At 48.8% G+C, this 22,921-nt stretch overlaps 1 protein-coding gene and 1 long non-coding RNA gene across 3 annotated transcripts in view; one reads left to right on the top strand and one right to left on the bottom strand.

The window, feature by feature from the left end:
- PLCD1 (phospholipase C delta 1) overlaps nucleotides 1-8,597 on the bottom strand; it is a 90,397-nt gene extending 81,800 nt beyond the window's left edge. Inside the window, exon 1 of the mRNA XM_045006847.1 lies at nucleotides 8,374-8,597. Coding sequence (XP_044862782.1) covers nucleotides 8,374-8,473 — 100 coding nt within the window. The 5' untranslated portion in view covers nucleotides 8,474-8,597. The remainder of the gene's footprint in view (nucleotides 1-8,373) is intronic.
- Nucleotides 1-22,921, top strand: part of LOC123364601 — a 62,854-nt gene that overhangs the window by 30,425 nt on the left and 9,508 nt on the right. The window contains exons 5-6 of one of the 2 annotated variants that reach the window (XR_006577177.1): nucleotides 10,650-10,759; nucleotides 12,302-12,450. This is a non-coding gene — a long non-coding RNA (uncharacterized LOC123364601). Of the gene's footprint in view, nucleotides 1-10,649; nucleotides 10,760-12,301; nucleotides 12,588-22,921 lie in introns of those variants that run through there. The other variant, XR_006577176.1, reaches the window with a different exon arrangement.

Raw genomic sequence — 22,921 nt, 5'->3', positions numbered from 1 at the left:
GCAGGTCGGACACTTGTTCCGGCGGTGGCCACACACTCTCAGGCTCTGGGTGGCAGGACCCTTCTCTCCAGCGTCACCCCCGCCCTGTCAGGGTTACAATCCCCCTCCCAGTCTGGCCTGCAGGGCCTCTTGGCTGAGGTATCTCCCTGCGCTGGGCCCACTGCCCGGGGTCCCCCTCGCTCTGCCCAGCTGCTCACCGCACTCAGCTCCAGACTGCCCCTGCTCCAGCTCCAGCTCCACTCTGCCTCAGCACGGCTGCTGCTGCTGCTCTGCCTTCAGCTCCCTGGGCTGCTTCTCTGGCCTCTCTGGCTCCAGTTGCTACCACTCTGCTCCCAGGGCAGGGCTGCTCTGCAGGCTGCTTCTGTGACTCTGCTCTGAGCTCTCATCTGCTTCCTGGGCTGCTTGTCTGGCCCCTCTGGCTCTGGTTGCTACAGCTCTGCTCCCAGGGCAGGGCTGCTCTCTCTGGGCCGTGCTCTGGCTTTTTGGGCTGCAGCTCCGCTCCCATCAGCTTAGCTTGGGGATCTGACAGGCACATTCCTGCTCACACGGAGGACGGGGACCCTGGCCTTCTGTCTCCTTGATTAGACATCATATTATATTAAAAACCCATTAACAATTACGAAAAGAACATTCAACATCGTTAACACTCCACATCTACTTCTTAATACTATACATAACAATATTAATCAACACACTACATAGAACCAATAACATAATTATCTGTAAGTCTAACAGGAAGTACACCTTTATTAGCCCTCTGGGACCTTCTTAAGACTGGTGGTTCGTTACCCATATTTTCTGTTTCCCTATCCTCGGGTAATACTGGGTCAGTTTGAGGGATCTTCCCATTCTCATTAGGGTTTGGGTTTACCCCATTGGTTTCAGTCTCCTCGGGAAATTCTGCACTATGCCTCCTACGAGCCCTGGTCAGATTAATAGTCCAACGCTTTAGCTGGTCCCTATGTACTACTCGCTCTGCACCTCCTTGTTCAGGCTGGTTAGCGTACACTGGCAGTTCGGGATTGTTGTGGGTGACCACAGTGTGGGGATTTGGCTTCCATTTGTCCTGTATTTTATTACATCTCCGGCGTCTACTGCTACGAACTGGTGCACAGTCACCAGATCGGATGAGAGCCCCACTGGACTTGCGATCATAAGTCCTTTTCCTACTTTGGGCTGTGTCTTTAGTTGTACTGAGAGCAACTTTCCAGGCTATCTTCAGCCTGTCATGGTGACCTTTGACTTGGTCATCATAATTGGTCACCTCATCCTTAGAAAAGACTTCTTGATGCTTCTCTGGCAACGCCCTTATGTTAGCCACATGTGCAGGAACCAGCCCTTGGCGTGCCACTTGAACAGGAACTGGCAGTCTCCCATCACATCTTTCTTGAAGAAAGGTAACTCGTCCTCCCTTCTCGCTCATCACCTGCAGCTCATTTTCTGGTACACAGCGGTGTTCATCAAGGATCTTCCCTTTCCACGGAGGAATAATGGTCTTCCGTTTTCTGCCCACTTTAACATTTCCAGTATGCCTTGTGGGGCCCAGGGAATGACTCTGCCTCTCCGCTCGAGCCAGTACTCTACTCAGCACAGCATTCTTCGTAGAGTTCTCGTGACAGTTCATCCTCCTGGTTCCTTCTCCTGGTAAGAGTAGCTCCTTCAGCTCACTAATGATGTTCATTCCTAGAATCCCTGGGACGACTTCTCCCATATGGCTCCCTTTCGAGGCTTTGTCTTTCAGGATGAAGATGCATTTTCCTGGCAGCGTTTGGCCCATATACTCTATGTCTGCTTCAAGGCACCCCACCACTGGGATTGCCAGTCCATTAACAGCTGTTAGACGTACAAACCGTGTGCTGTGCATGGTCAGGTCCTTGTCCTTCAAATATTTTTTAAAATGCGACTCTGTAATGGTGGTGACTTCTGAGCCAGTATCTAACAAACATCTGGTCTTCACCCCTGCTATACATACTTCAGCAGTTAGACAGTCTCCAAATGCTCGCTTACAGAAGTCGCTAGATATGCTGGCACTGACCACGTTCCTCTCACTGTATGCAGAGGGATTTTCCACCAAGGACAGGCCTAGGAATCCTTCTGCTACTGCTTGGCCTTCTACTCTAGATGGACCACTCGCTCCTGGTGCCCCATTGGTTTCGAGTGCCTGGGACTCTGTTCTCCTTCTCAGTGAACATTCTCGGCTAGTATGTCCTGGCCTGTCACAAGTGTAACAAATGTATCTTCCCAGCTCATCCTTCAGTGGGGCTCTTCGGGATCCCGGTGCCCTTGGATACTTTGGCATACTAATGGGATTTTTTTCTTTCATCAACTCGGTCATCACTTTCAGCATTTCCCCCTGTTGGACTATCAGTTTTTGGACAGCTTCACTTAAGCTATCCAATGTTAGCTCTGTTTGGGACAGGGCCTTTTCCCCAGCAGCTGCATTCACTAGGCCCTCACTTCGTGTACGGGGGTTAGGCTTGGCTGTCTCTGCCACAGGAACTTCCTCTTCTTCTGACCACATAATGGCAGCCTGCATGAGTTGATGGAACTTCTTACTGGGCTCTTCTTTAAACCTCCTTTTCATTTCACGTCGGAGGGAGGCATCACGAAGCCCCAACACCAACTGCTCTTTCAGAACTGTATCTGGGTCTGGAACTCGTTGAGGGTCTCGCCGCTCCACTTTACTCATTCTCTCCTGGAGGTCGTATGCGTATGCCCGGACAGTTTCACCAGGCTCCTGCTTTCTCTCAAAGAACTCCTTTAGTCGGGTTCCAACAGGTACCTTGTCTCCATACACTTCTAGAAGGAGTTCAAATACCTTTTCCACATCTTTCTTGTCTGCCACTGCCATGAACTTTACTGTGGCCTTGGCCTGGCCCTTGAGGTGCTCCTCTATGAAGTCCACATGATCTTCTTCAGGTACTCTTAGCACACGCAGAGCTGCCTTCACAGACTTGACCCACTCCTCTACCGTAATGTCTCCTGGTCTAGTTGGGAAGCCACCAAACTCCGTGACCTTCCGCTCCCGTGGGACATAAATAGTAGGGGGTTTCTTAGCTTCTGCTGTCTGTTGGTCTATTACTGCCTTGGCCAGCGATAAGGCTTCTCTCTGTTCAGTTCTAGCTTGTTGTAATGCCTCCGCTTGGTCTGATAATTTGCGCTGAAGTTCAGCAAACTGGGTTCGTAGTTCTTCAATTCCAGCCATGGTAGAGTGCTCAAACAGGCCTGGACAGTGCTACTAGAACTCAACCAGTAAACCAATGGGGTGGACCCTGTGGATAGGATCCTGTTCGTGACGCCAATTATGTAAGCGGGGGAATGGTCCCGCTATTGTGGGGAACTTTCCTGGCTTCTGCACTACCCCAGTGAAGTGGGCTAGCGAAAGGATCTGAGTCCTCGCTCCCACTTCCTTTACCCAGAGGCCTCCCTGCCCTTGAGGACTCCCCTTCCACTCTCCTGTCTGGCAGAGTCCTCGTAACCCCAACAAGGCTGGGCCCAGGATTCCTAGGGGGCTTGACCCCCAACCCTGCTGTGGTCACCTAGGACAGGGGCTAGGGTGTCCCCACTCCAGGGTACTCTCTCTGCACTGCGCACATCCCTGACCCACTGATCACATCATACAATTTAAAGCAAATACAAGTTATTTAATTAACACTTAATTTTAAAAAAAGAATAAGGAAAAATGGGAAAGGTTACAGGAAACACATCACCCTGCTCTGTGGCAGGGAACATCACAAACAGTGTCTCTGAAAGGTCAGGGCAGTTCACAGCCTGCTCCTTGTAGGTCCCAGGCCTCCTTCTCAGGCCCTGGCTGTGCTGCAGGGACGCTGCAGGTCGGACACTTGTTCCGGCGGTGGCCACACACTCTCAGGCTCTGGGTGGCAGGACCCTTCTCTCCAGCGTCACCCCCGCCCTGTCAGGGTTACAATCCCCCTCCCAGTCTGGCCTGCAGGGCCTCTTGGCTGAGGTATCTCCCTGCGCTGGGCCCACTGCCCGGGGTCCCCCTCGCTCTGCCCAGCTGCTCACCGCACTCAGCTCCAGACTGCCCCTGCTCCAGCTCCAGCTCCACTCTGCCTCAGCACGGCTGCTGCTGCTGCTCTGCCTTCAGCTCCCTATGCTGCTTCTCTGGCCTCTCTGGCTCCAGTTGCTACCACTCTGCTCCCAGGGCAGGGCTGCTCTGCAGGCTGCTTCTGTGACTCTGCTCTGAGCTCTCATCTGCTTCCTGGGCTGCTTGTCTGGCCCCTCTGGCTCTGGTTGCTACAGCTCTGCTCCCAGGGCAGGGCTGCTCTCTCTGGGCCGTGCTCTGGCTTTTTGGGCTGCAGCTCCGCTCCCATCAGCTTAGCTTGGGGCCCCGCTCTCTCCTTAGCTCGGCCCCACTCCATCTGACTCCAGGCACATTCCTGCTCACACGGAGGACGGGGCCCACCCTGGCCTTCTGTCTCCTTGATTAGCCGGCCCGCCCTGTCAATCAGGCTGACCTGGAGCATTAGCCTCTTGCCATTGTTCCTGGGGACTGTCAGTCTCAGGGTCCTGATTTGCCATCGATCCCTCCCCTTTTAGTGCTGGGAGCTAGCAACCAAAACACCCCCACTGAATGTTAGTAAGGGGGCAACAGTCCCCTTACACATGGAAGGAACTGATCAGTACACGAATGTGTAGTGAGTAACGCCCATTAAGTGTAACATGTTCCATTACACACATGCACTGTGTTATGCACAACCATTACATCCTGCTGCCACAAAACATTAAACATGGGCATCAATGGGAAAATAATATCGAGTGCTGACAATATGCTTGGCACTGTACGATACCCAGTGGAAGACATGATCCCTGTCCCAAGGAGCTTGCAGACTAAGGGCCTGAACTGACAGCCTAGCCAATACTCCTGCTGCTTCCAGCGGGATCACGGAACACCAAATTGTATGCGAGGACGCAAGTCACTACAGACACACATGACCTGGGTGGCCAGAGGAAGGCTACAGAGCCCTGCATGGTTTGCTAGTAGGTGCATCACAGCTCTTCCAACTAACACTGAGAGGCCGGGCAGAAGACGTATGGACTTTAGGAGGAATTTGAACCAAGAAAGCAGTCACCTTGGATGCCCTGGGCAGAGGGAGGTTCCAGGAAAAGAGGCTGCACGGGAAAGGATGGGAGAGAGCAAGGAGGCAGGGAAGCTGGGGGAAATGAGAGCAGAGAGGGCAGGGCCAGTGGGAAAGCCAAGGCTGAGAACTTGGGGAAAGAAAGAGGAGCCTGATGGAGGGATGTGACTAGCTCCCTTCTCCCACCCCCGATGGGCACTGTATGGCACAGGAGGCTGGTATAGGAAGGGGTACTGCAGAAAGGCATCTGGGAGTCATAGTGTATCAAAAGCTAAATATGAGTCAACAACGTAACACTTGCAAAAAAATAAAAATAAAAAAAAAGCAAACATCACTTTGGGATGTATTAGCTGGAGTGTTGTAAGCAAGACACAAGAAGTAATTCTTCTGGTCTACTCTGGGCTGATTAGGTCTCAACTAGAATATTGCGTCCAGTTCTGGGAGCCACCTTTCAGGAAAGATTAGGCAAATTGGAGAAGTCCAGAGAAGAGCAACAAAAATGATTACAGGTCTAGAAAACATGACCTATGAGGGAAGATTGAAAAAATTGGGTTTGTTTAGTCTGGAGAAGAGAAGACTGAGAGGGAACATGATAACAGTTTTCAAGTACATAAAAGGTTGTTACAAGGAGGAGGGACAAAATTTGTTCTCGTTAATCTCTGAGGTTAGGACAAGAAGCAATGGGCTTAAATTGCAACAAGGGAGGCTTGGAGGTTGGACATTACAAAAAACTTCCTAACTGTCAGGGTGGTTAAGCCCTGGAATAAATTGCCTAGGGAGATTGTGGAATCTCCATCACTGGAGGTTTTTAAGAGCAGGTTAGACAAACACTGGTCAGGGATGGTCTACAATGATTGATAATGCTTAGTCTGGTCTTGAGTCCAGGGGAGTGGCTAGAACACCTCTCAAGGTCCCTTCCAGTCCTACGCTTTTATGATTCTAACAGATTTATTTGGGCATAAGCTTTCATGGGTAACAAAAGCTTATGCCCAAACAAATCTGTTAGTCTTTAAGGTGCCACCGGACTCTTTGTTGTTTTTGGTGTTTATGATTCTATGATTCTATAATGACACAGGCCCTTTTGGCTAAAGAGCAGTTCAAATCTCGGCCATATCAATAGTGACACAAAGGCCAGAGTGAGCTCCCCTCTTTCCAAAGTGTGGAAGCACACTGGTATAGCTGAGCGGGCACTGTCTGCGGTATACCTGCTCTGGGGATAACTGTGGGCTTTGCTCTCCAGAGGAAGGATGGTCCAGTGGTTAGGCCCTAGCCTAGGTGTTAGGAGACCCATGTTTGAGTCCCTGTTCCACCACAGACTTCCTATGTAACCTTAGGTGCTGGTGCTGTGGCACCCCTGGGCTTGAAGTGATTTCCATCATACACAGGGTTTGCAGTTTGGTTTAATGGCTTTCAGCACCCCCACTATACAAACTGTTCTAGCACCCCTGCTTAGGCAAGTCACCTCACTCTTCTGTGCCTCAGTTCCCACTCTGTAAAATGGGGATAACAGTACCTCCCTACCCCACAGGGATGCTGTGAAGACAAATTCATGAGGGACTGTGAGGTGCTCAGATACTATGGTAATAAGAGCCTAGATAAATACCAGAGATAGGCGTCAATGGGACAACACTCCTAGGTGTTTATTTGAACTACTTTCTATAAACAAATCTGTTCTTAGCAGGCTCCTAATCTCAGACTTGATTTTCCCATTGACAAGATTTTCTTGTCTAACATCTTGTTTGGAGCTAATGGGATTTGCTTTGAATATCTACTTTCTGCATCAATGGGAGATCCATCTACTGTGGCTTCAGAAGATTTTGCATGAAAGAAACCACAGTCACAATACACACCAGTTTTATTACCACGTTATTTAAAAATCTTGAGAATATTACAGAGTAGTCTGAAGACATTTCTTTCCAGTTATATGATGATAACAGAACTTAAATTGGGCAAATAGTAGGCACACCTCGCACTGAGGGCCTTTACCAAGCCCTCCGCACTGGGGTCGATTTCCATTTTAGGTCCTAAACCTGCACAGATTAGGCTGCAGGACTGGGGTCTCACTTAGTTAGCAGCCTCTGCATTATACAAAATATATTTTGACCCTACAATTATCGACATGTCTTTGTATGGGTCAAAAAAAAATTAAATCTCCAAAAATATGGTTTCAAAAGGCAGCCACCTTCCCCTCTCCCCAATAAATACCAACTGCATACTTTAAAATATTATAATCCTGGGCTATACAATGGTTAGAGTAAAATGTGTCATATTTAATAATAGTAAAATAACACACTGAGAACACACAATACTACAGAGTAGATGAGCCTTCACAAACAAAGTCCCTGACCGGGAAGGATTTCAATTTAAAGACCCTAAAAATGGCATCCCTTATAACCCCCAATACATGATCTGTCCCAACCTCACAGTGAAAATTTCAGTGATGGCGCTGAAATAGAGACCCAGAAGACAGATGCACTCGTGAGATGTGTACATGAGACTGTAACCATAGGCATTTCCATATCATCTACAGACGAGCAGGATTTATATGCTTTGACAATATGTTAAATTTCAACTACTGTAGCGCACACCCACACCCTGTGTTTACTATCTGCTGTAGCTCAGATCTAATGGTGCTAGTTTAAAAAGCAAACAGGTCTTTTGGATAAAAGCCAGAGCAATGCTGTGGTAAAGTCTGAAACTCCTCCAACTTCCACCTGCAGCCTTGTACCCAGGGTAGACCTGCTGAGAGGAAAGACGCTGAGCCAAAATCATCCCTTGTGTAAATCCACACAACAGTAACCAGCGATCGGTGAATAACGCAGAGATTAGGAAACTTGCTGTGAATTTCTTGGGTTTTTTAATCAATCTAATTCAGACCCTTTCATGTAACTTTAGGCTCCATAACAATAATAATAATAATTAATAATAATGTAGTATTGATAACCAGACTGGAAAATCACTGTGCCCTATACATCCACCCTACAGTCATCCACAGCTCAGTAATATTTCAACATAAAGGCAACAAGAGATTTAGAAATGGACTCTTAGCCCGAAAGCTCCAATCTTCTTCCATGCCTGAAACCAAACAGCCTGCACATCTGGAGGGTGGTTAGAGAAAAGAAACCTCCGGAGTTTAAAAAGAGCTTCAGAGTTTACTTTTGGGTGGGGTAGAGACTGGTGCCTCTGCCACCGCTACAAAGAGAGTGCCAAGATTAGATTTAGACGGGCCGCTAGCAAAACAGCACTGAGGAATTGGCTCTGACTCGTCCCTTACCCAGTCTGATGCCATTCTGCGTTGCCACTCTATTGCTCTGCTCCTGCAAGAAGTTGTCCTGGGATTTGCTCTGTTTGGGTTGTCTCCAGAAGCACTGCATGGTCCAGCCTGGGATTCAGGGAGAGGCACTGGGTGCTGGAGGGGACTGGGGAGCCGTCAGCCTCCCTGGTCCTTCCCTGATCACCCAAGTTCCCCGACAGTGATTGTTGTTAAACAACTCCCAAGCTTCAGGAAGCAAGCAACAGCAGCAGGAGGAGGAGGAGGCAGGCTGTGGGTGTGACGATGGGATGTCTCTCCTCCCTGGCTTGTTCACAGCCTGCTGCACATGCAGCAGAGATTGGAGGAGCAGTTACAGCAGCTCCCCGGGTGGAGAAGGGTAAAGTCTCCGCGCAATTAAACTCTTTGTGCGTCACCTCCAGGGCAAATAGCTGCCCAGCTGTCACTCCTGCCTCCCAGCCTCTGCTCAGGGCTTGTCAGCTCAGCGTGATCAGAGATGCAAAGGATGGTCTGTTGTAGCGACCCAGACAACGTCGACAGCCCTGCTTGTTCCAAGGAGCCTGTAGGCTAGCAACCCCTGCTGGTGAAGCGGGGCGAAGGCATTTCCTTCAGCGTGTGAAAGTGGGGTTAAAAGAGTCCAAATGTGTGAACTGCATTTTGTACAGTGGCACTGGAACAGTTGGCATAGTGGGGGTGCTGAGAGCCATTGAACCAAACTGTAAGCCCTGCATATGATGGAAAGCACTTCAAGCCAGAGGGTGCCACTGCACCTCTGTCATTTGTATCAGTTGTGGTTAATGCACTAGACTGGGGATCTGGGTTCAGTTCCCAGTTCTGCCAAAGACTTCCTGTGTGACCCCAGGCAAGTCACTTACTCTGTGGCTCCATTCCCCATCTGCAAAACCGGGATAATATTTCCCTTCTCCCGCCCTTTGACTGTCTTATCTACTTGTACTGGGAGTTCTTTGGGTCACTTACCACATCTTTGTACAGTGCCTAGCACAACGGAGCCATGATCTCAGCTGGGGCCTCTAAAGACAGGCTCCCAAAGAGCAGAACATCTTTCTTTTCTGAATCCTGGCCGCCACTTTTAGAGGTGAGGTCTTAGCTACACTAGCCTTGTTTCCCTAAAATTTCCTGTTACTGCCGCATGCGCAGCTCCCTGTGTGGGTAACAAGGAGAGGAGCAGTGCTGCCTAGTGGACAGAGCACTGACTGGGACTCAGGAGAGCTGGGTTCTGTCACTGTCCTGCCGGGTAGCTTTGGAGAAGTTACTTCACCTCTCTGCATCTTCGCTTCCCCAATTGTAAAGTGAGGACAATGATACTGACGTCCTTTGTATCAGGCTTTGAGATCTAGTGGTGATAAGAGAAAGCTACTATGTATTTCTAACCCTGGTTTTAGTCTTTCCGTAAGGAGGCTAAGCCAGTCATTGGTTTTTAGATCAAAACTCCAAGTGGCAGAGAAAAGAGGTTTTATAGTACGGGGGGGAAGACACTTTATCTAGTACCACTATACTCTGTCCGTTCTCACTACACCTTTCACAGGAACCATAAGTCATAAACTCATGCGTCAGCATAGAGAATCTGGCTCTTTTGATCAAACCCTAAGACATGATCAGAATCATTTGCTGCTGCCCTATGCAGAGTTTAATAGTGAAATGCCTTGGGGATCAGTGAGAGCCACTGACGGGTTTTGGAACTGCAGTAAACAAACAAGATTTTGTCATATTTAGCGAATGTGATTGCAAGCCACAGACAAATAACTGGAGGACAGGGGAAATGCATCCTCTGGCTAGGAAGTTACTGACCATTTTAACCACGGAGTGGACAGGTTAGAGAGGAAAATTTATCACTTATAAGTACATAATTGTTTGGGTTTTTTTACTCTTCACAGATGTGTAAGGGCCTGCCCCTGCAGAGTGTTCTCTGGCAAGGCTCCCATTGGGAGTTATGAACTCTAGGGAGAAATCCTACCTTGGCCTGGAGATGGACTGGATGATCTAATAGGTCTTATAATATCTATGAACTACAAGATGGGGCTCTAAACAGCACTTTTAATTCACACAGCATGGCACTGGATACCAGCCTAATAAAACAGAAAAACAAAGCACCATAGCATAGCACCAATCACCTGGCAATGCTGGCAGTTTGCTTCCTTTAACATGTCTTTCTGACCAGGCAGCAGCTAGTGTCACTCCCCTAGGGCTCCAACTTGGAGCACATGGAACATCCCTTCTTTATGTTCTTACCAGCACTAATTCATTTTTAAACAACGCAGGTTGCTCAAGTGCAAGATCTACCTGATCTTCAAGACTGTTCTGAGTAAAGACCTGTCCCCCTTCACTGAAGTTGGACAAACCTTCTGGAGCAGTATGGGCATTTACCCAGGTTAGGCAGATCACAAACGCAGCAATGTGCAAGCTAGATTTTACTCTGGGGCTTCGGAGATGGGAAACTCTGTTTGGTTTTAAAACAAAGGTGAAGGCTTTGGGCCAGAAAGCCTTGCTTTGGAAAACAACAGATCTTTATTTCATTTGAGTTACAGAAAGGAGACATATTTTACAAACGTTGTGTATATCTTCCTGACGGTGAGAGGATGACATTATGTGTTATACATTATTACCTAATCACAATATGTGTTACATGATATCATGTTACATTCCAGAGTTGGCTGCATTCAGCGTGGAAGGGAATGATTCCTGTGTATATGTTACAGGCCAGATTCTCCTACCCTTACTCACACTGGATAGTACCTTGCTTGGATGCCAGTCCTCGAAACGCTTCCGCAACCATGCAACTTTACCCATATGAGCAATCTCACTGAAATCACATGAGATTACTCGTGTGACTACAGTTTTCCGTGTACAAAAGTGTCTGCAGGATCAGGGCCTTAGTGAGCAGTGCCACTGATTTCAGTAGGGTTACTCATGCAGTAAGGCACTACTCATTGTAAGGATGGCAGAATCTTGTCCCAAAGTTAGCCAAGTACTTAGGCCCAGATCCTCAGGCCCAGTTGCCTTATTTCAAAGGGAGTTAGGTACCTAAATACCTTGAGGATCTGGGCCTTAGATGCCAAGGAAGTGAGCCCTTTAGATGGAGAGAAAGGTGGGGATCCTAGAGACAGTAAAAAGGAAACGATCTAGGGATTCTTTGAAATGAAAAGGAGTATACATGTATAACAATAATTATACCTACAGCTCACAGCTTCAAAGCATTTTCCAAATATATTAATTACTCTCCACCACGCTCCTATTAAAGGTAGCATTATTATTTTATAGGATGCAGATCAATTTTTGAGCTTTTTGAGTCAGGAACGGTCCTTCTACTCTCCATCTGTACAGCACCTAGCACAATGGGCCTGTGATCTCGAAGGGGGTCTGATTATTGATTACTACTGTAATACAAATAACAACAGGAAAGTTAATTGATTTGCCCAAATTAATGTCTGATTTGGGATTAGAATGCAGGAATGCTTGGCTGCTCGCCCCATGCTCACACAACCAGAGCACAAGGCCTTTGGTGACTTAAGATGCTGTAACTCATTATTATGTAAGGTATGAAAGATCCTGTACCATGAATAATCATGACTATTTAGCACATGCCCATTATGTAACTCCTGCTGATGTCAATGGGAATTTCCCCCAGAGGGCAAAGGTCACACATTACAGGCCCTACACCTGTAAATGTAGGAAAAATACATCTCTTTTAAATGACACTATAATCTCACCTCCACGTCATGTGCTTGCCCAGGTAATGTCAGAATTCCTTACAAAATGGCAATAGTGTCAAACTTGGACACTATTCCCCAGCCTGGGGTTTGCAGAATTTTCTGTCATTATGGTATGTAAAATAGGAATAATGTTATTCTGCAGAACTATAAATCTAGTGCAAATAGTACATTCACTGCATTGTCTCTTGGAAAATGAGCAGGACACCTCCATCATTAGATACCAACTGTTCCTTGGAGAATCGTACTGAACAACAGTGAAAAGAACCAGTGCTACATTTCCTCTTGTGCCTTCCCAGACCCCGATACGATCTCCGAAGAACTTGAATTGCAAGAATGTGAATGTCTAAAGGTGAGGTGGGAAAAGTTTCCAACTTTCTTTCTCTCAGGAGGGGCTGGAATGATCCCATTGGACGAGATACTCAGGAACTGCACTCAGACAACCAGAACATCACACAAGGGAAAACAACAATATGCTATTCACACCAAAATACAAAGAAGGGACCAAGTTGCAAAGTTTAAATCCAGATCCACATTCAAAATTGGCTCCGGGGTTCTAATTCAACCCTATGAGTACATAGGTCTACAGCAGGGGTAGTCAATAGGCGAACTGCAGGCCTAATCCAGACCACCAGACGCTTTTGAACAGACCCCAAAATCTCTTTCTTTACTTATTATCAGGATCATTATTATGTTTTTATTATTTTTCTCTGGAGTTTGGATCTTGACTATACCTTGACCAAGAAATTTGGACCTTGACAAAAAATAATTGACTACCCCTGGTCTATGGCAAATTAGGATGTAATTGTAATGCAGGTAGACGTTCCTGTGATAGCTTTAATCTAGCTAGCACAGATAACAACCGTATTGAAGACACGGCAGCACAGACCCTGGTGTGAGCCAGCAACCCGAGTTCATGCCCAAGATCCCCAGCAGGTACATACTGGGGTGAATAGTTCACACTGAAGGCCATGCCACCACCTCCTGACTACCACTGTTACCTCTGCCAGGTAGATTAAAGCTTGTGTAATTATGCCTCCCTGCACTGCAATCACGCCTTCATTTGGAATGTTGATATACTCCTAGTTTACTGAACTAAGACTATGGCTACCTTACAGCTTAAGTCAACATAAATTATGTTGCTCAAGGGTGTGAATTAGCCACCTCCTCTGACGTGACATAACTTATGCCAATTTAAGCGCCGGAGTGGGCAGCACTATGTTGGTGGGAGAACTTCTCCTGCCAACATAGCTACTGCCACTCGCCGGGGCTGGAGTAATTAAGCCAACGGGAGACCTCTCTCCTGTCGGTTTAGAGCGGCCACACAGAGAGCTTACAGCAGCACAGCTGCATCAGTGCGACTGCTCCACTGGAAGCTCTCTAGGGAGTCATAGCCTAACTGTTACATCTGCTCCTGCATGGGGCCTAAACCGTGCCATCAGTGATGAGCTGCCAAAATATTAACAACCGGTTCCCTCCTCCTCACCTCACAAGGGGGTCGTGCCCCCCCCCGGGGGCTCGTGCCCCATCCAACCCCCCATGTTCCTTGACAGCCCCCCCGGGACTCCTGACCCATCCCCCCTTCCCTGTCCCCTGACTGCCCCTTGCAGCCCCATCCAACCTCTCCTCTCATTCTAGATGGCCCCCTGGGACCCCCGCCCCATCCAACCACCCCTTCTCTCTGTCCCTGACTGCCCCCACCACCTCATCCAACCCCTGCTCCTTCCTGATTGCCCCCTGGGACCCTTGCCCCCATTCAATCCCCCTGTTTCCTTCCCTCTGACCGCCCTGACCCCTATCCACCCCCCCCACAACCCACCGAACACCTGCTCCCTGCCCCCTTACCACACTGCCTGGGGCTGGGACTGGGTCCGCTCCTCCGGGACCTCGACCGGAGCCGCGGGGCCCGACTCCCCGGGCCGGGCCGGAGCCGCTTGGCCGGCACCGGGGCTGGAGCTGTGGGGCCCTACTCCCCGGGCCGGGCCGGAGCCGCTCGGCGGGCACCGGGGCTGGAGCTGCGGGGCCCTACTCCCCGGGCCTGGCCGGAGCCGCTCGGCTGGCACCGGGGCCGGAGCCACGGGGCCCGAATCCCTGGGCCAGGCCAGAGCCGCGGGTCCTGAGCTGAGCCGGGTCCGAGCCGCTCAGCTGGGACCAGCCCGAGCCGGTGGTGCTTGGCTGGGACGCTCGGCCGGGGCCAGAGGGAGCTGGACTGGGCCATGTGCGCGCCGTCCTGCCCCCCGCCCGGCTTACCTGCCTGCTGCTTTTTTCAGGCTTCCCACGAACATTTGATTCGCGGGAAGCAGGAGAAGGGGAGGAGAAGGAGGGCGGAGCATTCAGGGGAGCGTGGGAGGTGAGCTGGGGCCGGGGGCCGGGTGGACAGCTGCCCGAGCCTTTGTTAAATTTAAAAGCTTTTTAGAACCAGTTGTCCTGGAACAACCAGTTCTAAAAAGGCTTCTAAATTTAACAACCGGTTCTTGCGAACCAGTGCGAACCGGCTGGAGCTCACCACTGCGTGCCATGCAAAGCGTACACTTGCATTACAGAGACTAAAAACAGGAGGAGAAAGCTGGCACTCAGATCGACACCCACCACTCTCTGAAAAAATCCCTCCAGGCAACATTCATTTAATGCCAGATTTGGATACTCTTCATCCTGCTGAGTAGCACCTTTCTTTGTGAATAGCCCTACTGAAACCAACGGGACCACACCCAGAATACGCTACCTCTCAGCTGCGCTAAGGCCCCTTGCCACTACTAGAGCAGTCCCAAGGAGTCTAGAAACTGAGAATCAGGCCTGATGTGAGTGAGGGTAGGAGGATCTGGCCCTAAGACATCACTGTGGAAACCAACGTCTATAGAGAAGCGTTTGTCAAAGGGAATGAGAACGGTGGGGAGGGAGAGCTCTCAGCTTTCACAGCACTCCTTTCCCTTGATTGTGGTTCCTTCTGAGGTTTATCAGAGGTCATGTCTACACTGAAAATACTGCATCTATGCCACTGGACCGCTTCAGTGTTGACACTACAATAATGAGGGGGATTCTCCCACCCCTGTAATTAATCCACCTCCACAAGAGACAGTTTCTAGGTTGCCAGAAGAATTCTTCCATCGACCTCATGCTGTCTACACTGGGGTTAGGTTGGTTTAACAATGTCTCTCACGGGTGTGGATTTTTCAGTCTAGTCCTGAGATATGTAGCTATGTAAGTTTTCAGTGTTGACCAGCCCTTAGTATGTGTCAGGCAGGGTCGCTGCAATATTACAGCTATTCAGACTGCCCTGGGAGACATCAGTTTGCCACCCTTGAGGCCAGATTCTGTGCTCTGTTACTCCAGTGTAGATCTGGAGTAACTCTATTGAAGTCAATGGAGTTATACCAGTGTAAAACTGTTGCGAGAGGAAAATCTGTATGCAATATGCCTGTTACAGGAACTGAGACAGTCAAGATGCATGTTACAGTACTTCAGACACTCTTAGCCATTGGCAGGGGGTTTAAGTAATTCCCAGGTCATCTCAGTGTTAGGGGGCTAACTTCACCTCTAATCAGCCATCATTCTCTATACACCATAATCTGCACTAGAGCTTTCAAACTGTGTTGAGGAAACAACCTAAGACAGACGGAAGGTGACACTTCCTGGGGGTAGTTTTCATTTTTCTTAGTGAATTTACTGCTGGTGAAAGGTGCAGAATTGCTCTCCTTGGCCCTACCCACCATCTTCTAGCTAAGCACTTATGTTACTTACACATCTCCATAAGTTTAAAAGAACCTGCGGCAGAAGAACAAAGAAATTCCTCATCAACAATGCCCTTGGCTTCTCCAGTGTGTCCCATGCTTCCAAGGAAAGCAGTGACTTCCAGGCCTATGATTCTGCTGCTTCACAGTTGTTTGCTTTTAGTTTCGCATCCTCTAATACGCAGAATATGTAACAAGTTCCACCTTGTGGTGACCCTAGGAATAAGCTAATTCACGAAGCAGGTAATGTGGGTTCTAGCCTCATTTTTCCATTGCAGGTTTGCTTAGACATTAGATTTTCTCTGCCTGTTCCACTCCTCCCCTTTGCCTGCTCCTCCCTTCACAACAGCAAATGTGCTTGAAGGTGTTTGTGCTGATCCATTTTGTCTTGTGAGGGCTTTGAAGTTTACCCGTTGAGCCACGGATGTTCACTTTAAACACCTGCCAGGCCGTTTCAGGGATCGCTCTGAATCTGTGGCCACACTGCCACTTTCAAACTCTAGCACGGGGTCTGCCTGCAATAAGTAATTTCTCAGCCATTCAAAAACTGCATTTCAGAACAGTGTTTGAATGCTGCTAGGGGACTGGGTTTTGAATCCTGTTCTCACTTAATATGGTTGAGTGCATAAGACTTTTGTTGTTGGAGGGGTAATGTGGGAGCACTAACCCAGTTTGGAAAGCTGTTTCATGTAGCAACATTTCACTTCCATTGATGAAGCCACATTACTGAAACGTCTCTTAAATTTGGATTGTCAGCTCTCGGAGGCAGGGACTCTTTTTGTTCTGTGTTTGTACAGCACCTAGCACAATGGGGTCATGGTCCGTGTAATAATTCTCCCCTAAACCAGGTTAGATTATTGCTAGCATGGACAGGGCTATGGTTCCGAGCAGGGGGGTTGCTACCAATTCGAAATGTGGCCCTTGTTTGCAGAAACGTTCAGAAGCCCTTCAGTGAACCTGGGGCCTGAGTTTCCAGCAGGCTGGGACCTATGTCTGGTGTTAACTGGGAATCGTGTGAAACTGCACGGTCACTGGAGACAGAGTTATCTACAAGCACCTCACACTTCTCTGTGGCTTTCCTGCAGCCACACTTGGTTACATCTTTCATCGTTGTGTTAGGTGCAGGGGCGGCTCTAGGCACCAGCAAAACAAGCTGGTGCCTAGGGCGGCAAAATCTAGGGGGCGTCCCCTGCCGCCGGGGAGGGCGGGAGGCTGGGCCGGCGGACCTGCCGCAGTCATGCCTGCGGGAGGTCCACCGGAGCCCCGGGACGAGTGGACCTGCCGCCGGCATGACTGCGGAGGGGGCGCTCGTCCCGCGGCTCGGCTGGACCTCCCGCAGGCATGACTGCGGCAGGTCAACCGGAGCCCGGGACAAGCGGACCTGCCGCAGGCATGACTGCGGCGGGTCCCCTCTTCCCGCGGCTCCGGTTGAGCTCCCGCAGGCATGACTGCGGCGGGTCCCCTCTTCCCGCGGCTCCGGTTGAGCTCCCGCAGGCATGACTGCGGCAGGTCAACAGGAGCCGCGGGACCACGGCACCCGCCGCAGTCATGCCTGCGGCAGGTCCGCTCGTCCCGGGCTCCGGTCGACCTGCCGCAGGCATGCCTGCGGGAGCTCAACCGGAGCCGCGAGAAGAGGGGACCCGCCGCAGGACCGGGGAAGGGCGGCGCAGCGCACCGCGCTGCTTGGGGCAGCGTGATTTCTAGAGCCGCCCCTGGTTAGGTGGAATTACTTTTGATCCCCACATTGTTTGCAGTGATGCCTGCCAGCTGGGCTGGCCTTAGGGAAAATGTCGTCCTGGGAGAACGTGTATTTTGGAACCTCTGGCCTGCGTAGCTTCCCCGGGCCTCCTCACCCCCCATCGCCCCCAGGACCTGCTGCCTCTCCCCTACATTGCCCCAAGCTCCCTTCCACAGCCTCACACCCCAGCCCTGCCCTGCTCCTTGCCTCCATGGCACACCCCCCCCCCCCGATCACAGCGCCCGGGGCAGTCTGCCACACTGCCCACCCGTAAGGCCGGCCCCGCCTGCCGGTGCTGTGCATTCAAGGTCAGCAGTTGAAGATCCGCATCCTGGCCTTCATTGCCCTGCACGATCTCAGCTCTATCTCTGCTCTCCCTTCCCCCTCTCCCCCATTCCTTGCACACCTTCCAACCTTTCCACCTCCCGTCATTGCCTTCTACCACTCTCAGCAGCTGTATCCCTGCCCCTTTGCATGGAGCAGCCTCCCGACCTGCCAAGTGTGCTCCTTCTTCCTCTTCAAGTTCCTCATGAAGGCCCATCCCGCCCCATGAATCCACCCTACAGCTCTGCCTTCACACCCTGGCATGCCCGAACTGTTGCCCCATGTATTATTTTTGTCTGTGCCTGGGCCTGGTCTTCACCCTGGGGTCCATGTGCATTTCAGCACCCAGCACAACAGGGTCCCAATCCCAACTGGGAGCTTTGGGTGCTACCATCACTATTCACTACTAGTCAGAACAAGCCCTGAGGTTAGTTATGTGTGGGTTAGGAATCCTCTCCAGTTTAACAGAGAGTCCTGGTCCCAGCCTTTCCCTACCCAGAACTAACTGTGCTGCAAAGATCAGCACAGTGCCAAACCTTTGGGGCGGTTAAGGGATGGCTGCAGACTACTCAACAGGAACCCCTCTCTGCCTAACAGTGTTAGAGTCCAAACAGAGCTGGTCCAGTGCCCCTAGGTAGAAAAGATAGGGGACTATGACATGTGGCTTCAGGGGTTTAATTCAGGGAAGGGAAGGGAACAATCCTCAGGGCCCTGATGGGGGAAACAAGAAAGTGAACCATTCAATAAGGATTTTATGAATACTTCTACGCTCTTTACTGTTGACTCCCATTCCAGTATTTTTGCTGCAGCATAATGCAGTCGCCTTCCTTTAATGTGGCTGTGGCCCTTTGCACACAGCGTAGGCCATGTTTTAATTGATGAACTGCGATAGAAACGCCAGCTAGAGGCAGAAGAGAAACAATTAATGGACTGCGGAATCCGGCAGATTTCTTGCCCGATAAATGGAGATGGCATTTCACAGAACAAGTAATAAGATAAGATCTCAGCCTTGAGGCGCCTACAGTTGAACCAAACAAGTCCAGACATGAGGCACAGAAAAGTTAATTGATTGGAGCTGTACCGGTGTAACTGGCAAAACTTGACCAGTCCAGCTCTCCGCCCATCTCTCCTCAACAAACCAGCCTACAAATTCACTGAGCGCACTCACTAGCTTGTAATACATGTATTGGACTTTTATGGCTTTTTAGTCTGGACGATCTCTTGAACGTCTTTAGAGTCACAGTGTTAAAGGCCGGAAGAGACCCCCCCATATCATCCAATCTGACCTCCTTTATAGAACAGGCCACCAACATCACCCAGCACCCGCTAGCTATCCTTTAGTGCCAACATTAGACCAACATATTACCGCCCATAGGAGACTAAACTATTGTATGCCGCAGGTAGAGAACTGATTAAGTAAAATATACCCAGATAATCTTTTAAGAACCACTGGATTCGTTAAGCTCAGAATTATTCTGTGCTTGTTGTTTCTTCTGATGTTCTTCTCTTTGTTAATTATTTTAATTTTGTAATATACATTAATTACTGTATCTCCACTAGACCCAGCTTTAGAAACAGCAGGAGCCTCAGCGTCTATCTGCCACGCTGCCCTCCCGTTTTACAATGCACCTATCACCAGAGAGTTTGTGCAGTTTAGACACTTTGACATATTTCCCCTGATCCTGCACACAGGAAAGCATGTGAGTAACTCTGCTCACCTGAGCAGTTTGGCATGTGAAGGTACTGCTGTACTTGTGTGTGTGCATGAAAGGGCTCTAATCTTAAGAATTGCCATTTAAAAAAAAGTTCTAAGATTATGCAATATTTACTTCTTTTTTGCTTCAGACAAGCAGTGAAGAATACAAACAGCCACTGAAATCCTGTCTAACAACTAGCCAGTTCCCAAGACTGAATAGTAGCCACTGAAAAACGACCTAGAAGTCAGAATGGGAATGATTCCTAATAGTTCCAGATGCCTTCCTCGCCTTTCTTTTCCCTGATGAGCTCTATAATGAATAATTCCCCTGCAATGACTAACATTAACCCCGATTTCACCCCACTGATGGATTTCTAACATCTGACAACCCCGGGGAAAAGATATCCTGAGCATGTGGGATCTACCCCCATTTCTCTCGTTGAAAACGGATGATTATATTTAATGCCACAGATATGCATGGCACTTATTCATTTATCTATCTATATAATTCAGTTTAAATTGCCTCTATAACAAGAGATCACCTACACAGATGCCTTTGAAAAAGAATAGGCACCTGAACACACTCTTTCAATTACTACTAGATCATAATGTCCCATTACAGTACATAAGCCATAGGTATGCATGGTGCTTATCTGTTTCTGCTCATTAAAGAGAATAAAATAACATGAAGTGGTAACATAATAACATAGTAAAGTTGGGGAAGGGAATAAGGGAGATCTGATTAACTCCTCTTCATGTTATCAAGCTCCTAGTTGCTGTAAATACATGGATTCAGACCACATAAGTCTCCCTCACTGGAAATGAGGAGATTTCTTCATTTTAGATACATTTTTAAAGTAGCTTTTATCCTGAATGGGAAGCAGCTCCTCAGGTGGTGTGAATGGTCATAGCTCCAGTGATTTCAAAGGGGCTAGGACACTTTACACCAGCTGAGGATCTGTCCTGTCTCATTGTCTCAGGCTATGTCTACACTACGCATCTTTTAGCAACACAGCTGTGCCGCTCCGGCCATGCCGCTAAAAGGTGCGCAGTGTAGCCGCTCTTTGTCAGCAGAAGAGAGGACTCCCGCCAACAAAATAAATCCACCCCCCACGAGAGCAGCACTGTCCACACCGGTGCTTTTCTTTAGTAAAACTTTTCACGTTGGGGTGGGGGTTCACACCCCTGAATGTCAAAAGATTTACGGACAAAAGTGAAGTGTAGACAAAGCCTCAGTCTCATCATGAAGAAATTTTAGTGTGTTTCAAAAGGATAGTTGAAGCGTAACTTTTTGGAATCTTCCATTCATATTATCACAGCTCCACATCCTTGAAACACCTTCCGACAAACACAAATAACCCCAATGAAAATGAAATATCAGTTGTTTCCTTGGTGTAAGGCAGGGGTAGGCAACCTATGGCACGCATGCCGCCTTCGGCACGCGAGCTGATTTTCAGTGGCACTCACACTGCCTGGGTCTTGGCCACCGGTCCAGGGGGCTCTGCATTTTAATTTAATTTTAAATGAAGCTTCTTAAACATTTTAAAAACCTTATTTACTTTACATACAACAATAGTTTAGTTATATATTATAGACTTATAGAAAGAGACCTTCTAAAAACGTTAAAATGTATTATTGGCACGTGAAACCTTAAATTAGAGTGAATAAATGAAGACTCGGCACACCGCTTCTGAAAGGTTGCCGACCCTGGTGTAAGGTTTTACCAGTGGCACATCACTGTAACATTACTCACTGCAATGGTTCTGTATAAAGTTTTACACACACGCACACACTCCCTTCCGGAGGAGTTAGAAAAAGCCCTGCAAATGCATAGATATTTATAGTCCCCACTATTGACTTACTATTGCAAGGAAAGAAACTGCCATTGTATTCCATTGTGGGGAACAGTGCAGATGTGAAGAAGCAGCAAAGAGCTCCTGGAACAGATGTGCCCAGATGTTGGAATGTGACTTGGTGTGGGAGCCTGATGTGCTAGGCTCACTCTGTTTTCTATCCTCGTGACAAGTCCGTTAGCCAGGCTGGTTGGTATCACTGGACCCTCACTTTGTGTGGACGTATTCCTCTGCACGGGTGACTCATTTATTTCTCTGTTGCAGCAGAGAGCTGCTACAGCCACAACACAGAGAATGATTATGAGATGCCAAGAGCCCAAGTGCCTGCTCTACACACAGCACAAACCCCTCCCAGCTCTCATGTCCCTGCCTGCAGCTGAAATCTAGGCCTCCGCCCATTGGTTCATCCCAGCCCTGTTTCTGCTGTGGCTGAGATTGGCAGAAACACCCTTTCACTCACTGTCTGCTCTTTTCAGAGACATTTGCGGTTCACAGAAGAAAGTGGATGCCACAAAACTATCCCAGAGTGTAAGAGGCCCCCAATCCAGAGAAAGACACTTACAGAAGCCAAGGCCTGGGCAGTAAGACTAAAAGGCTTGTCAGGAGAAATTACATTCTGCAGAGGGAGTAAAAGTGTATGGAACAAATTGCCAAGAGCAGAAATAGAATCTGCAAACCACAAGCACACTCAGAATAGACACAGGAACTTAGAGATGGGAGACTTTACAGGCTATAAATTCTAGACACAGAAGTGGAATGTAGAAGGACTCTGCCCTGCCCCAAAATGTTACTCTGTTAAATTGATTTTCTACACGTCTTTCCCTGTTCTTGAGTTACATTTTGGTCTACAACAGAAAGGCACTGCTTGCATGGTGGGAGTAGAGCACTCCAGTTTGGGGGGAAACTGCCCCTAAAAAACAAATTGTTTTTTAATCAGGGGCATTTGGATACAAAACTAGAAGAGATACAGGGCAAGAGCCTCAGCTGGTATAAATCGGCATAGATTTATAGCCGTCAATGGAACTTTGCCAGTTTGCCTGAAGATCTGGGACACAAATGTTGAAAACAAGTGATATTAGCTCACTTAGCCCTAGTCTACACTGCGGGGGGATCAATCTAAGTTACTCAACTTCAGCTACATGAATAATGTAGCTGAAGTCGACGTACTTAGATCGACTTACCGTGGTGTCTTCACCATGGTAAGTCAACTGCTGCCGCTCCCCCATCGACTCTGCTTGCGCCTCTCGCGGCGCTGGAGTACAGGAGTCGATGGGAGAGGGCTCGGGAGTTGATTTATCGTGTCTAGACCAGACATGATAAATCGATCCCCGCTGGATCGATCGCTGCCCGCCGATCTGGCGGGTAGTGTAGACATACCCCTACTCCCTCCCCTCCCATTTTTGCTATTTTCTACTTGAAAAGAGGATCAAAGTAAAAAAGTGGCAAAGCCCAGCCAAAAAATAAAACAACACAAAAAGAGAAAG

This window comes from Mauremys mutica, chromosome 2 (assembly GCF_020497125.1).
Source record: "Mauremys mutica isolate MM-2020 ecotype Southern chromosome 2, ASM2049712v1, whole genome shotgun sequence".
Classification (NCBI taxonomy): Eukaryota; Metazoa; Chordata; order Testudines; family Geoemydidae; genus Mauremys; species Mauremys mutica.
Note: the sequence above shows the minus strand (reverse complement) of the source record. Positions and strands in the feature narration are given on the sequence as shown.